Here is a 14,987-nt window from a genome sequence, read left to right as displayed (position 1 = left end):
ACGTTCTGCTGGTTCAGCTATGCTTTGCAATACAGTTGCCTACCAAGATGGCGCAGGTCACTTCCTGTGCCATCCTGCGCCAGTTCAGTCTTGTGGGAGTACAAAATCATGCAAAATGTGAAATTTGGCTAGACTTTTCCACATTTCAGCAACATGGGTCATGAGCTCACCTTCACCACCTCCTCGAAGGTCTCCATGTTCTCCTTCATGCTGTAGTGGGAGCGCAGGTAGGAGACGAAGTTGCATGGATACATTCCGTAGAGCCTGTGGAAGAGGGAGTAGACGGAGGCGTGGAGGTGGATCAGGTAGACCTCGGAAACGTGACCTGGATGGGAGGAGACGGTTAGTGGGATGGTTAGCTGGACAAACACGGAGCTACCATATAGCCTCCTGTCCTACCTGGGTTCTTGAGGTTCCACGACGCCAGGCGGCCGAAGATGTCGAAATACTCCCAGAGGTGCTGCTTCCCGGCTTGAGGGATCATGGGAAGCAGAGTGATGAGCACCAGAACTCCGGTTACCAGCACCACTACATCTGTGTCCGTCTGCAGGGAAAACATTGAGGTCATGGAGAAAACGTTCAGGTTCCAGGGCAGAAGGATAATCTGGGATCCGATCTACACTTTGGTCTGATTCTGGACTGAGAGGATGCCGTTTTCTGATCCTATGAGCTAAACTAGAGAAAATTAATACAAGCAAATTAAAATGGTTTAAAGGGGGAAAGATAGAGACAGGAAGCAGTTCATCCAACCATCCAAATATCCATCCATCCATTAAATCAACCATCCAACATCCATCCATCAATCCAACCATTAGTTCACTCATCCATCCATCCAACTCCCTGCTTTGCAAACAAACTGATTTTCCTAAATGTGTCTTCTAGAAGCAGGATGCTCTATTTTGAAGGACAGACCTTTGTATTTAAATCAGAGTGACAGGGAGACGGGGTCTGGTTCTCACTGCCACCAAAAACCATTAACTCCATGAGAATCTCGATCATCAGCAACAAACCAAACCATCTCTCCCTGATGCTCTGTGCCAACATGGCGGCTTACCTTGAGGCATTTCAGCAGTGAGAGCAGCAGAGGGTAGCGGGCCATCTTGTGGATCCAGGACGGCTGCTTTCGGACCACGTGGCCGAGCAGCATGAGGGTGGGCAGCCGGCAAGCTGGTTTGGCCATACAGTCGTTCATCTTGTCCAGAAGGTGCTGGGCGGCGGAAAAAAGGTTGGATGTGTTTACAACAAGGAAAGTTAGAAAAACACTGATGGTTTTTATGCGTAAAGGAATAAAGGAGAGCAACATCCAGGGTTACAGCTAATTACAAACGAACCGAAGTCGGGTTGGACAGGACTCTCACCTTGTCGTGTGGCTCTCTGACTGAGGACAGGATATGCAGGGCCTGGGCGGAGTTGGTTTCCAGGAAGTAGTCCACCAACGCGTTCAGCAGCATGGAGCCTCGCTCTGGAAGGGAAGCAGCATTTTTAACCGGCTCGTTTGTTTACTTCTGCTCAGGTCGACGGAGCCGGATGGACCCACCGGTGCAGAGCTGGTCGTTGATGAGGCTCCGGATCTCTTCGAGCTGCTGGAGGTCGGAGGTCTCCAAGAGCGGGAGGAGGTCCCCGACGTTGGGCTGCTCCCTGGCCATGGCGGCAGTGCTGGAGGTGGAGGCCGCGTGTCTCTCACAGTGTCAGTCCCGGCTTGCCTGGAGGACTCCTGGGGCCCGCCCACCAATACAGTCTCCAGGCACCGCTGGCGGGTCGGAACCAAAACCCAGAGTCAGAAACAGGTCCAGAACGTCTTTGGGTCATCCTCATTGAAATCTGAGAGAATTTTGGAGACAGGAGCTACAACTAACATTTAATTTAGTAATCAATTATTCTAACAATATATGTTTCTAAATTCTGCAGATTTCTCATTTAACTTCTTAAACCTTTTCTATACAATAATTCATTTTTTAAAATAAAAAAAACATTTTAAATGCGACAACACAGCATTCCTTCCACCGGAAGCTGTGCAATGTGAGGAGTTTGGGGAAAAATATATTTAGAGACAAATGTTATTTTTAAAAATCACAAATACAAAATTTATATTTTTTGCACAGTTTTGGCTTATTTACTGCTCTGAATATGTTGTTCTTTCAGCAAGTGGATTTTTTTTTTTTGTATACGCCAATTAGCAATTAATTGATTAATAAAAAAATAAAAGATTTCCCTTTCATCCATTTAAGCCTTTTTTATGCAGTATTAAATACATTAACAGATACAAATAAACAATTTAATTCATTTTTTAAATAAGAAAAACTTTTTAAGATGCAATAAAATTTTGATTAATTATGGTTAACCCTATTAGTCATTTTTACCCTAATCCTGATCGATTTTATTGATTAATCAAATTTTTGGGTGTTGAAAATTTTATTTGTAAAAAATCTGGATTTTTTTTTAGTTACATTTTGAAATTATTTCCCGTCATTGATGGATTGATCACAGTAATCAATCCCTCCAGGATTTTGCCGTTATTGTAATTTTTCCTTAGAATATCACTGAACTTGTGTAGCTAGTTTGGAAACATTTATGAGGAATTTTGGAATATTTACGCCTATTGTAGACGGTAAATGTGACTTTTTTAGTCTCCATATCGAGCACAGATAGTAACTTTATATCAAGTCAGGCTGGGGAAGCAGAGTAGTAGAAGTAACAAATACTGCCACCTGCAGGTGGGAGTTAGCGTCACTAAAAACAAATGCTTCTGAGCGTTTTTGTAGAAAATTTGGAATAAATTCACTGTTGTGCGTTAAAAATTGCAGAATTGCAAAAAACAGGAGGTATTGATTGATAATTTGGCAGATAAAAGCTGCTTTGATTTGATTAATAAAATAAATCCAGGCCTTTAGCTTGGTTTCTTTTCCTGAGGCACCAACTTTCATCAGCCTCATTTAGAGAAAAATGAAACTGTAGATCAAAATTAACAGCCTGAATGTTTTCTAATATCAACAAAGATTAGATATTCCGTCGGCAGCAGATTTACAGTGTAATCCTGACGGGCAGCTCATTAATGCCAGGCAGCTTATTCACCAACCTGGAACAATGATTCAGCACAAACCGATCTCATCGGCTCTTCAGATCTCACTTCAAACGTCTGAGCAGAGAAACAGCTGCTAAAAAAATGACAATCCACTGAAAGTTTTTTCAAACGTAGCTGCGCTTGTGCCATGACCAATCAGCTCAGCGCTCGTTTCTGATGCGGAGAAGCGTCCGCAGCTCAATCGTCCCTCTGTTTCAATCGACTGCTGACTCATGTGGCTGGACGTCCGGGTGAGGAGAGCAGACACGAACATGAGCAACGTTCAATGTGATCTCAGTCAGCCGGGGAATGCTCCGCATCACAAAGACGCTTTATGCAGCGCCGCCGCAACCAGGGAGGCCCTGGAAACGATAACTATCTGAGTGGGAGACGCGAGGCGCTGCAGACGGTGGCGAATTGGGGCTATTGTGGATAGAAATAAAAAAAAGGAGTTAATGTCCGCCAAATAACGCTGAAATTTAAATTTCTAGAACAAACAGGAACATTTCTGCGCTTGAAAATTTAAAAAATGTAAACTCTTGAAACTCAGAAAATTTCCAAAAGTCGAAAAGTTCTGACTTTTGAAACTCAAAAATTTCCATTTTTGGAAAAAAATAAATTTCTAAAAAATTCTAGAAGCACAAAATGTTTTCTAACAAATTTCCAACTTTTGGACTCAGAAATTTTGTTGTTTTTTCTTTAACATTTCCAGGATTTACCTCAACATTACTGAGTTCTCTCACTAATGTTCAACTTTTGAATGTCAGAAAAATTTGGAAAAATGTTTCTGGCTATTTGGGCTATTTTTTCAACAACTTTTGGACTCAGAAATTCTCTTGTGTTTTTTAGAAATTTTCTGAGATTAATCTCAAAATTCTGGAGATTTTAATAGCATTTTTTTCACTTTTGGAGCTCAAATATTTTCTTTTTTTCTAGAAATTTTTCGAGATTAATCTAAAAATTTTGAGGGTTTTTTTCTGACTTCAATGGCCCCAACTAGCCGCCATACTACTCAGTGGATACTCAGGAAGAAGATGAATAACTTTGTTTGGGAATTTGAATGAACCTTTCTGCCTGTGTTATTTGCCCAGTTTGTTCTCTCAGCTATTTATTTAATAAAATGTAATAAAATTCTAAACCAGAGTATTGAGTCTTTTCCAGAAGAGTTCAAATATCTTCAGGTCTTGTTCATGAATGAGGAATAATTGGTTTCACAGTCTACCGTGTCTATATATAAATTTTTGGACAATTATTGGATGCTGTGCAGCTGGAAGTATTTTCGCTCTTACTTTCTTGCCTTCAGACAGATGTTATGATGCGTAACTGTGGCAACAGGTACCGTTTTTTACAACTGGGCGCTGCTGATTAGCATCTCATAAGCTCTAATCATGCCTGAACTACGACCCAAAAATCCCAGGGGAGTTGTAAAGGAGACATCATGGATGCAGAGCAGAAAGAGAGGAAGTTCAAACTAACAACCATAAAACCAAATAGACGTTTAAAGAGGAGAAGCAAAAGCAAATGAGGTGGATTAGCAGAGCTTCCTAACAGCTGATGATGTCATCCAGGTCATGTTACCGTGAAATACCGTCTCTGTTGTGATAATGAGTTGTTAGCATGTCATGAGACTGTCATACAGAAAATCTTCAGTCAGAAGTGTCTTTAGATTTGTTGCAGCACTGACTGCTACCAAAGACACTTAAATCATACAAGTTTACAGCATTTTTTCCCTCCTTAAAAATAATTGTTGAAATGAATTGAAAACGCACTGAATTTGGAATAATTTTGCAGGCCTTAGCAAAAACATCCTGGTGGGTTTAACTCGAAGAAACCAACAACAAAAGAACCCGTGAATACTTACTGCCAGCTGGTTGCATGTTTAAGGTAAAGCCGAGCAATGAGATGCATTAAATGCAACATGGTTCAGTCAGAAAGCAGAGGAGCAGCTGCTGCATGAAGACTGACCACTGGCTGCTGCTGCTGCTGCTGCTGCTTGTCGTAAACAACTCGCAGAGAACAATGGGCAGGCTTGGCTTTACTTTACCCGCTTCTAAAACACGAACATTTCTTTTCCGTGACACGTCGAGCAGCGATTTCACAAAAAATTAAATAAATACCAGAGATGCAATCAGGATGTAATCTCTGAAATATCAAGCCTATCCATCACCAGGTCTGTCCAGTAGGGAAAAAAACACAAGTCAACCCAGCGCCGACAGCTAACGTTAGCTGGGACCAGCGACCCACACTCCGAGCAACATTTACTCCCGGTGTCATTCCGGCTCGATTCGATCTACAGCGGCCAGATCGGTTCGGTTTGAACCCAACGCAACATCTGAGCTGGAACCCGCTGATAACAAACCGCATTATTCGCAAATAAGTGGAGCTGTTTACCTGTTAGAGTAGATTCACTCCACAGGGCGCCGCCATCTTGAACACCTCACAGCCCATCCCACCGCAGTCAGCCTCCGCTGTCAGGCTGCGAGCGAACTAATCCCGCAACTCCGAGCGGCTCTGCGCTTCAATGCTGCCGCTTTTCGAGCGGCACCGAACCGGGACAGCTTCTGAAAATCATCCTAATCCCGACAGCCGACACGCCGCTCCAGCTTTCACACGGAAAACGGCTGATTCTTATCTCTGTCGCGCAGTTAAAGTTTGTTTTCCCATCGCTGATGGTGAAGGGCTGAACTGCGTGTAATGCGGTTTCGCGTGACCCACATGCAGAGAGCGCACGCGCGATTCAGTTAGTTAGATTTTAGTTTGTTTTTTTTTAAAAGCGAATTAAATAAGATTTTACAGAAACACGTCTGTGAAGGTTTTGTTTGTTTTACAGAAGATAATTATTGCCACTGTAGAAAAGAAAATCTGAAATCTTTATGTCAAAATTCTCAAATTAAAGCCGGAATTATGAAATGAAAGTCAAAATTATGATAATAAAGTTTGAAATGTGGTATTAACGTTTTAATTCCGAGAGAAAAAAAAACTAACTCTGAGAGAAAAGTATTAATTCTGAGATTAAGGGCAGAATTCTGTTAATAATGTTTGCAATTTTAATAATAAGGGTAGAATTATGAGATTAAAATCTGATTTCTCATAGATTAAAGTCAACATTTTGGTTATAATGTTTTCAATTTTAACAACAAAGTCAAAATTCTGAGATTAAAGTCTGAATTTTCCTAGATTAAAGTCAAAATTATGATCATAATGTTTTACATTTTAATGATAAAGTCAAAATTCTGAGATTAAAGTCTGAATTTTCCTAGATTAAAGTCAAAATTATGATCATAATGTTTTACATTTTAATGATAAAGCCAACATTTTGAGATTAAAGTCTGAATTCTCATTGATTAAAGTCAAATTTTTACAATCATTTTTAAAATTTGAATTGTAATAATGCTAGAATTCTGAGATTAAAGTCATAATTCTGAAATTAAAGTTTGATTTCTCATTAAAATCACAATTTAGAGATAAAAGCCAAAAGTCTGATATGAAAGTTTGAAATTTGATAATAAAGTTAGAATTATGTGGGATTAGAGTCAAAATTTTGAGATTCGAGTCCAAAATCTTTCAGATTAAAGTCTCATAATAAAGACAGAATTCTGATAATAACATTTTAAATTTCATAATAAAACTACAGTTCTGATTTTAAAGTCAGAATTCTTTCAGATTAAAGTCAGAATCAACCAATCCTAAAGCTTTATTTAGGAATTGTGGAAATAAAACCACCTTATGTTGCATTTACAGCTGCCAGTTTTTAATTTTTGTCAGCTGTTATTTGAAAATTCGCTGAAATTAAGCCAGATTTGACTCACCATGAATTCTTAATTAAACTTTAGACTGAGACTAATAAATTGTACATGTCATCAGGTTCACATGATGGCAGCATTATATCTCCACATTTGTCTGGTGTAAATGCTGTATTTTCATTAACCGTAAGCATAAACTCATCATAATTAACAGAAATAAAGGCGTAAAAACATCAAATGTGTGTAAATAATCTGCTTCACTTAATAATGGAGTTACTGAAATAAACGAACATTGCAATATTGGCAATAACATTCTAATTTGTTATAGTATTTTATATAATATGATGTCATTATGTAATATCATATTACGTTATTTATTGTATGACACATTGAGGTTTTTCTCCACTAGATGTCGCTCTTGCACTCAAACTTCATGTCTTTCTTGCACCAAAACTCTCACAAATAATAATGATGAAGAGGAAGATGATGGTGGGGGTTTTTTTATTATTAAAATGAACTTTCCATTCAGTTGACTCAATAAATGGTGTTTTTTTGCGTCGCCATAGCAACCACCAGTTAGCTGTGCTTGGATAAGCAGACTGGTTGGGTGTGTGTATCTTTGGAGGCGCTAAAGTTACAAATCCATCCATCCATTTTCTAACTTCCTTGTCCCCAGTGGGGTCGGGAGGTGCTGGTGTCTATTTCCAGCTGACGTACCGGGAGAGAGGCGGGTTCACCTGGACAGGTCGACAGCAACACAGAGACAGACAGACAGGACACACAACCACGCACACACACACACTCACCCCCACGCACACACTCACACCTAGGGAGAATTTAGAGACCAATTAACCTGACAGTCATGTTTTTTGGAAGTACCCGGAGTGAACCCACGCGTGCACAGAGAGAACATGCAAACTCCGTGTAGAAAGACGGGAATCGAACCCAAGACCTTCTTGCTACAAGGCAACAGCTCTACCAACTGCTCCACTGTGCAGCCCTAAAGTTACATATGTGGAAGCTAAAGACTCTTAAATCTTACACAAAACTTTATTTTACTTTACTTTGCGCAAATCCAGTAAAGCAAACAGAAAGCGTTGGGGATTTGTTTTAAAAGTTGAAGTAAAGTTTTTGTTTTTCTTGTTTCTGCATTTTTAATTAATTACGCAGAATTTATTTTATTTTACTGTTGCATATTTCGCATGTTTTTTAAAAAAAAAACCCCAGTCTCTTCCCCTCATGCAGTCGCGGCTGTTTTGTATAACTGTTCCGAAGGCCGCTGTTTTTCTAAGCAAATTTCCACCTGCAGCTTGGACTTTTCATTGGCTGAAACCACAGTCAGATTCCCCTGCGAAGTTATCTGATTGAAAATCAGGGAGGGGAGAAAAAGACCGAGCTGCGAGCGCTGATGATGCTTCTTTCTGCTTTAAGGCTCCTGCAACTTTTAGGAAACGGATTTCTTTCTCTGCGTTTTTTTTTTTCTCTCTGCGACGCATTTTGGATCTGTAAAGTTTATTATTGTTGTTTTAATTCGGGCTCAATTAACGGTGAGTCGGTGCCAACAGTTTCACATTTTCATAAATTGTATAATAACTCGAACGGGTAGTTAACAATATCTTTTATTGTTTTGCTAAAAAAAAGAAGAAAAACTTCTTCAAAATTACATTTTAGCTCTAACCAGTTCTAAAACCTTTTAAAAAAACATACTCTAATGTGTAGTTTACATATTTATTTAACATTATAATGACATTTTAGAATACTTCGTTTTATTTATTGCGTTAAAAACAAATAGAAAATGTTCTGTGTGCTATTTTTGCGACGCAGAAACAACATGCCGCGGTCATTTCTGGTGAAAAACAAACGGTGCGCCTCCTATAACATCCACCGCAGTTATGAAGAGGAGCAGCCGGCGGAGTTTGAAGACCAGGGTGAGACTTTATCTGTAACTTTAAATGGAAAATGCATCACTTTTTCTTCGCTAAATAAACGATATTTTCTTAAATGTCGCATGCATTAAAAATTAAAGTTGCTTGCAATGTGCTCAACTGTTTTGTTGTGTATTTATCAGAAGTCCCGTCGCAGCTGCAGAGCACAGACTCATCAGAGGAGCCCCTGTCCGAGGGGCCCTCGCTGTCCGCAGACAGGTGCTCCCCTCCGGAGGATTCAGAGCCGCAGTGTCCGTTACCTGCTCACCCAGAGCCGGCCAGCCCGCCGCTGGCCCCCTCACAGCCCTACTACCTAACAGGTCGGTACCTCAACCAGACAGGCTTTACATTAGCAGGGGCCCGTGTCCGGACGTTTTAAGCGTTTCATATCAGTTGGTAATCATACATAGTTGCAAACAAGTCTGAACCGGAAATGGTCCGCGCCATCTTAGTAGGCAAGCGCAGCGCAAAGCATAGCGGGATGGCTTGAGATCAACAAAAAGAAAATATGTGGGAGTTCTTGACCAATAATAGAGAGATTGACCGGAAATGTTCCTCCGATCTCATACTATGATACAGTTAGCAGCCTAGTTAACACAAAGAGTGCATATAAAATAGAGTTCCTGATATCCATGGACACAAACAATCAATGTTTAAATTGATTTGTAAAGGATGAACGAACTCCTCAGATTAATAACAAGGTTCTGGTAACTGGCAGAGCAAGTACTTAAATAAATAAACATGTAGGCTACATGTCGGTGTTAGCTAGCAAATAAAAGCTACAGTAGCTAAGCTAATTTTGCTAGTTCAGCTGTAAGTAGCACCCTAAATATCGCTGATATTTATCTTAGTATTACACAGAGATCTGTAGAGTACTCAAGTAGTTGTAATGTTTGTAAGTTAGACAGAAACGAGTCGAGAGCTGGCTCTAAGCTTGAGGCTTTTTTATTGTTGTCATAGCAACTCCATAACAACCGCCTGCCAAAATGGCTGTCAGTTACAAAGTTCACGGAAGTGTGTCACATGAAAACTATGTATTGATTAGTTTTTGTGTTTTAAATATGTGAAATGCTGCCAAGCTGATTGTGAGGCCTTTCCTGTTTTATCTGTTCATTTTTAAACAGTTGTGGCAAAACCAGAAACTGGTACTTGCAACCCAGCAGGTTGTTGCTAGGTAACCATAGAGCGAGTGAGTTAGTTGATTGTATCAACCTAACTTAGCTAGCTGTGAGAGGTTGAGTCTCAAGTCTTTACTCTGCCTGCATCTCCCAGAATGCTGTGCGGTTCTGGATCAGAGTTCAGTGAAAAGGTTTTTATACCATATTCTGATTCTGCTTCTTCTTTTCTTCTTATTAAACTTCATATTATCATCAACCTGCCAGTGGGACTAGATATGGAAATTAGACACTTGGCTATCATCTCATATATTTGCATGTAAAAGTTAAATGATATCCAATGTCCCATTTTTAAAGAATAAACTTGAAACTATGAACACATTTTGTACTTTCATCTAGTTCTCAGCTGCTTTCTAAGAAAAATACTCAGCAGTTTGGCAATAAGTTAATTGTTTTTGGTGTCTGGAAATGAGCCATTTCAAAAACCTCCGGAATGCAACATTACAAATCCACAGGCATTTCACCGTTACCTATAGCAACCCCAGCCTGTTACCTAGCAACCCAAGCAGAACTTCGGTATGGTTGGTCAGCTGGTTTTACCGCTCTGTGTGCTGTACAATGGCTGCTGGAAAGCTAAAATCTCATTATCAAGGAATTATTTTGTGCACAAACTGTAATGAACATGTTTTGTGTCCTAACCTGTTAAGGAAAGCATAATATTTCACCTTTCAACTTGTCCTCCCTGTGTTAGAGCCCCACATGGCCGAGTTCCCGCCTTACTACAAGCCTTCGTACGCCTGGGAGTCGATGTCGTCGTCCTACAAGCTGCGGCAGCTGAGCTTCAGCCCCACGGTGCTGCAGCACGCCAGCAGCCTGTATGGCGGCCACATCAGCCGCAGTCCGCCGCCGCAGCAGCCGCTGGACTGCAGCACGCACTACTCCCCCACCTCCAACACTTACCACTGCATCACCTGTGACAAAGTAGGCAGCTTTTCTCATCACTGCATGGAATATCCATATTTAAAATGATGATTTCATTTATTAACATAAGGGGCAATCAAAACCAACCTCGCCTTGTATAAATTATTCCACCCAGGGGTGTCCAAAGTGCGGCCCGGGGGCCATTTGCGGCCCTCTGGGGCATTTTGGGCGGCCCCCTCAAGTTCAATTCTACAATGGAGCAAAAAACAGGAAGTAGAGATTAAAAACTAGCATGAACCACACATCTCAGAAAAATGAAATAGAAGGCTGGGATCAGGAACTTTTCAGAAGTTTTGTGCCTCTGGTATGGCACAGACTGTTTGCTACTTCATGGTATTATTCCGAAAAGATGTTTAAATTTTTCCTTTAGCACAAAACTCTTTTTCAGGAAAGCTAAAAACAACTTCAAACTAGCGTAAAAACTTTTTTTTTTGTTTTTGCAAAGTTAAGGAAGTTTGTTTGAACTTTTGCCATTTCCATCAACATTTTCTCCAACATGTGTGTGAGAACATGTTGATGCAACTGAATCAAAGCATGTGGGTAATCCAGCTTAAGTCACGATTAAACAAGAGCCAGGTTGGTGTGAGTAAATGTTTTCTGTTAACAAGTGAAATCAACATTTGTATGTAATTTCCCCAAGTTATTTTTACTGTTTTTTTGTCGTTCAGGTTTTCTCAACTTCTCATGGACTGGAGGTTCATGTCAGGCGGTCACACAGCGGAATGAGACCATTTGGTTGCAGCATCTGCAGGAAAACCTTTGGGCACGCTGTGAGTCTGGAGCAGCACATGAACGTTCACTCCCAGGTAAACAAAAACACAAATTACTTCAGATTTTGTAAAAATTGTAAACTTGTAAAACTGAGAAAGCAGTAGTTTGTTGCCATGCTTCATTTATTTTAGAAATTATTGATTCTTTAAGTCTGAAAAATCTATTTTAAACCCCATCAAAAGTGAAAATTCGATATGGCTGCCGAATAATGGCGGTAGTGAAAAGCCGTTTATTTGTACTTCTGATTGTTTTCATCTCATTTACCATACTGTCATCAACATAGTTATACACTGTTTTTGTGTTAAAATCAGATAAATACCTTAATATTGTTTTGTGCTGCTAACAAAAGTTAGCTTAAACAACAACGGCATATCTAAATGTTAATTAAACTATCCAATTATGCATCCAGCACTATAAAAATCACTAATACAGGTTATAGAGTGGGATACTGGTTTTAAAAGTGCTACTAATAAATGGTTTATACCTGGATTATCTTTAAGCCCGGCAGCCATATTGAATGGTAATGGTGCATTTTCTTTGTACCTGGAAATCAGATTTTCAGTGGAAAACAAGAACGGACTGGGAAAGTTGAAGCTCTCCCAGCTAATCTGAGTTTTATATAGCTATACACTGTAAAAAAAAAAAAAAGAAGAAAAAAAACGTGTAATTTATGGTAAAATACTGGCAGCTGTAGTTGCCAGAATTTTACTGTAATAAATACAGTATTTGTGCTGTAATGTCAACTTGTTAACATGTTTCTTTTGTGTTTGAATTTATAAAATGATTAGAAATGTACTATTAGCTTGTACTGCTAATAGTAGTTAGCATGAAAGCAGATGTTTGTCTTTGTTAACGTAATGTTTTGAATCGAATACAGAGACATTTGCGTGAGGAATTTCAGATGATTTATGCAAAAAAAGGTTTTTTCATTAGGAGTTCTACTTTTAAAAGATCGCAGCTTATGACTTGTAAAAACTATCAAATGGGGCTAAATTGTTTAATTTTATTGTATGTTCAGGAAAAAAGTTTTGAGTGCAAGATGTGCGGTAAATCCTTCAAGCGCTCCTCCACGCTGTCTACGCACCTGCTCATCCACTCCGACACCAGACCTTACCCCTGTCAGTACTGCGGGAAACGGTTCCATCAGAAGTCGGACATGAAGAAGCACACGTACATCCACACGGGTAATGACAGCGGCGATCCTCCCACTCTGTTCTGGACTCAACCTGCTGCAGTATCAACCATTCAAACATCAGCTGTTTGGAAAAGTGTAATATTTTGTAAATATTACACTTTTTAGGGCTGCAGTTAACAATTATGTTAGTAATCGATTATTCCAACGATGAATCAGATAAAAAATGATCACACTCTGCTGATTTTTATTTTAATATTATAAATACATTTTGAAAATTATTTTTAAAATGGGAAAATAAACAATTTATTGCCTAAAATGCAATAACACAGCAACCCTTTAGTGAACGTTTGATTATTTGTAGATTGATTAAGATTCATCTGCAGCTAAAACAACAGTTTTAGGATTTTAGCACAAATAAGTTAACCTATCATTTGAAAGTAGCTTTTTTGTATTTATTCAGATCATACATAATGCAATATTTAGAACTGTGCAATTTTGTAATTGCAATTGAAATTGTTCTCTTTTTTGCAGAGAACACAATATATTAAAGTTATTTTAAAAGATTATAAGAATAAAGTCGGATGAGAAAAAAGTTGAAATAATACGAGAATAAAGTCATAAAATTACAAAAATACAGTCATAGTATTATGACTTCATTCTCATATTATTTCGACTTCATTCCTGTAATATTATGACTTTATTTTTTCTTAGTGTTGCCCTAACACGCCGTCGTCCATCCGCACTGGATTTGTAGCTTTAATTTGATTTCCAGTTTCGGGTTTTGTTTCTGTCCAAAGATGTGCTGGATGATATCAGCTACTTTCCAGGTGCAGCATGGAGGAATTGTTTCCAGAGGTTATAAAGCCGCTGATAAATCAGAAAAAGAAGTTTAAACAAATATCCCGTCAATTTGCATGTCTGGTTTTCCTGCTTCGCGCCGCGCTCTATAAAAGGAAGTCTGTTCAGTTGACATTTGTTGACAGCATGGCTTCTACAAATCTGAACAATGGCGCGATTCTTCTCGATTGGTCGCTAATAGAAACTTTACCTATGAGGTGAAAACATCTGATGCTGTTTTTAAGCAACTCTGATTTTTTTGCAGCTAAAGGAAAAATCAAATCAGTCATGGTAAAAAAAAAAAAGAAAAGTGAAACATTTTTCATTTTCGCAGGCGAAAAGCCGCACAAGTGCCAGGTTTGCGGCAAAGCGTTCAGCCAGAGCTCCAACCTGATCACCCACAGCAGGAAGCACACGGGATTCAAACCGTTTGGGTGTGACGTTTGCTCAAAGGGCTTCCAGAGAAAGGTGGATCTGCGCCGGCATCACGAGAGTCAGCACGGCATGAAGTGAAGGCTCCCGAACGTTTGTACATATTAGATTTCTATTAAAACAATGAGTGTCAGGTGTGCCTGGGATGGTAGGACTCCCTCAGGGAAACTGAAATGTAATATATAGGAATCCATTTTTAAATGTCTGTATAAATGTGAAAAAATTGGTATAATTTTGTATTTATATTCTGGTCACTGCAAAAACACAAAATATCACCAAGTTTTGTAGTCTAGTTTCAATTCAAATATCTAATGTTACAAATCAGCAGGCGCTTCGCCGTTACCTAGCAACCCCAGGGAAGACTGGCCCGTTACCTAGCAACCCCAGGGAAGACTGGCCCATTACCTAGCAACCCCAACGGAACTCTTTGAAAATCTTCGTGCACTTGAAATAAGACAAACTAACTGACAGGAAATAGGAAATAATTCCTTAATAAGTGAAATAAAATATTTTAGCTTATAGAAAGAGATTATTTAGATTATTTCACTTTGAACAGAGTTAGTATGTTTACTCTTATTTGAGTAAAATTTCTGAATTTTCTACCAACTGAATAAAAAATAAACAAAAGCTTCACCAGACACAGACCTGCAACTTTTATTAAAGTTTCATAAGTTTTTTATTGAAAGAAACTGATTTGGAAAATTTTTTTTTGTCTGATTTTGTTATTTATTTGTTACTTATATGAATTATTGTCATTTTGGTCCTTAAAACACCAAAATTTCCACTTAATTTTATATTTTGGCCCATCTGATTATGTAATTTCTAAATATTAAATAATTTGATCAGTTACTCAGTATTTGAGTAACTTTTTACCAAACACTTTTTTACTTTAACTTGAGTAGTTGAGTAAAATATGTTGAAGTAGTTCTACTCCACTGACCTCTGATTGCAAGTAACTTAAAAGTAACTTTTTTTTAGCAAGATACA

The 14,987-nt window shown here is 39.0% G+C and overlaps 2 protein-coding genes across 3 annotated transcripts in view; one reads left to right on the top strand and one right to left on the bottom strand.

The window, feature by feature from the left end:
- tsc1b (TSC complex subunit 1b) overlaps nt 1–5,776 on the bottom strand; it is a 33,753-nt gene extending 27,977 nt beyond the window's left edge. The window contains exons 1-6 of one of the 2 annotated variants that reach the window (XM_032570148.1): nt 5,453–5,776; nt 1,538–1,821; nt 1,359–1,462; nt 1,055–1,207; nt 400–544; nt 171–325 (exon numbers count right to left, since the gene is read on the bottom strand). In XM_032570148.1, coding sequence (XP_032426039.1) covers nt 171–325; nt 400–544; nt 1,055–1,207; nt 1,359–1,462; nt 1,538–1,646 — 666 coding nt within the window. In that variant the 5' untranslated portion in view covers nt 1,647–1,821; nt 5,453–5,776. The remainder of the gene's footprint in view (nt 1–170; nt 326–399; nt 545–1,054; nt 1,208–1,358; nt 1,463–1,537; nt 1,822–5,452) is intronic. The other variant, XM_032570147.1, reaches the window with a different exon arrangement.
- Nucleotides 5,777–8,158: 2,382 nt separating this feature from the next.
- Nucleotides 8,159–14,540, top strand: gfi1b (growth factor independent 1B transcription repressor). The gene is made up of 7 exons (XM_032570340.1): nt 8,159–8,351; nt 8,629–8,732; nt 8,873–9,049; nt 10,596–10,825; nt 11,494–11,631; nt 12,615–12,780; nt 13,903–14,540. The coding sequence occupies exons 2-7, from the start codon at nt 8,636–8,638 to the stop codon at nt 14,079–14,081; spliced, it is 987 nt and encodes a 328-aa protein (XP_032426231.1). The 5' UTR covers nt 8,159–8,351; nt 8,629–8,635; the 3' UTR covers nt 14,082–14,540.
- The last annotated feature ends 447 nt before the right edge of the window (nt 14,541–14,987 follow it).

Source organism: Xiphophorus hellerii, chromosome 8 (assembly GCF_003331165.1).
Source record: "Xiphophorus hellerii strain 12219 chromosome 8, Xiphophorus_hellerii-4.1, whole genome shotgun sequence".
Taxonomy (NCBI): Eukaryota; Metazoa; Chordata; class Actinopteri; order Cyprinodontiformes; family Poeciliidae; genus Xiphophorus; species Xiphophorus hellerii.
This window is presented reverse-complemented; position numbering and strand designations above follow the sequence as displayed.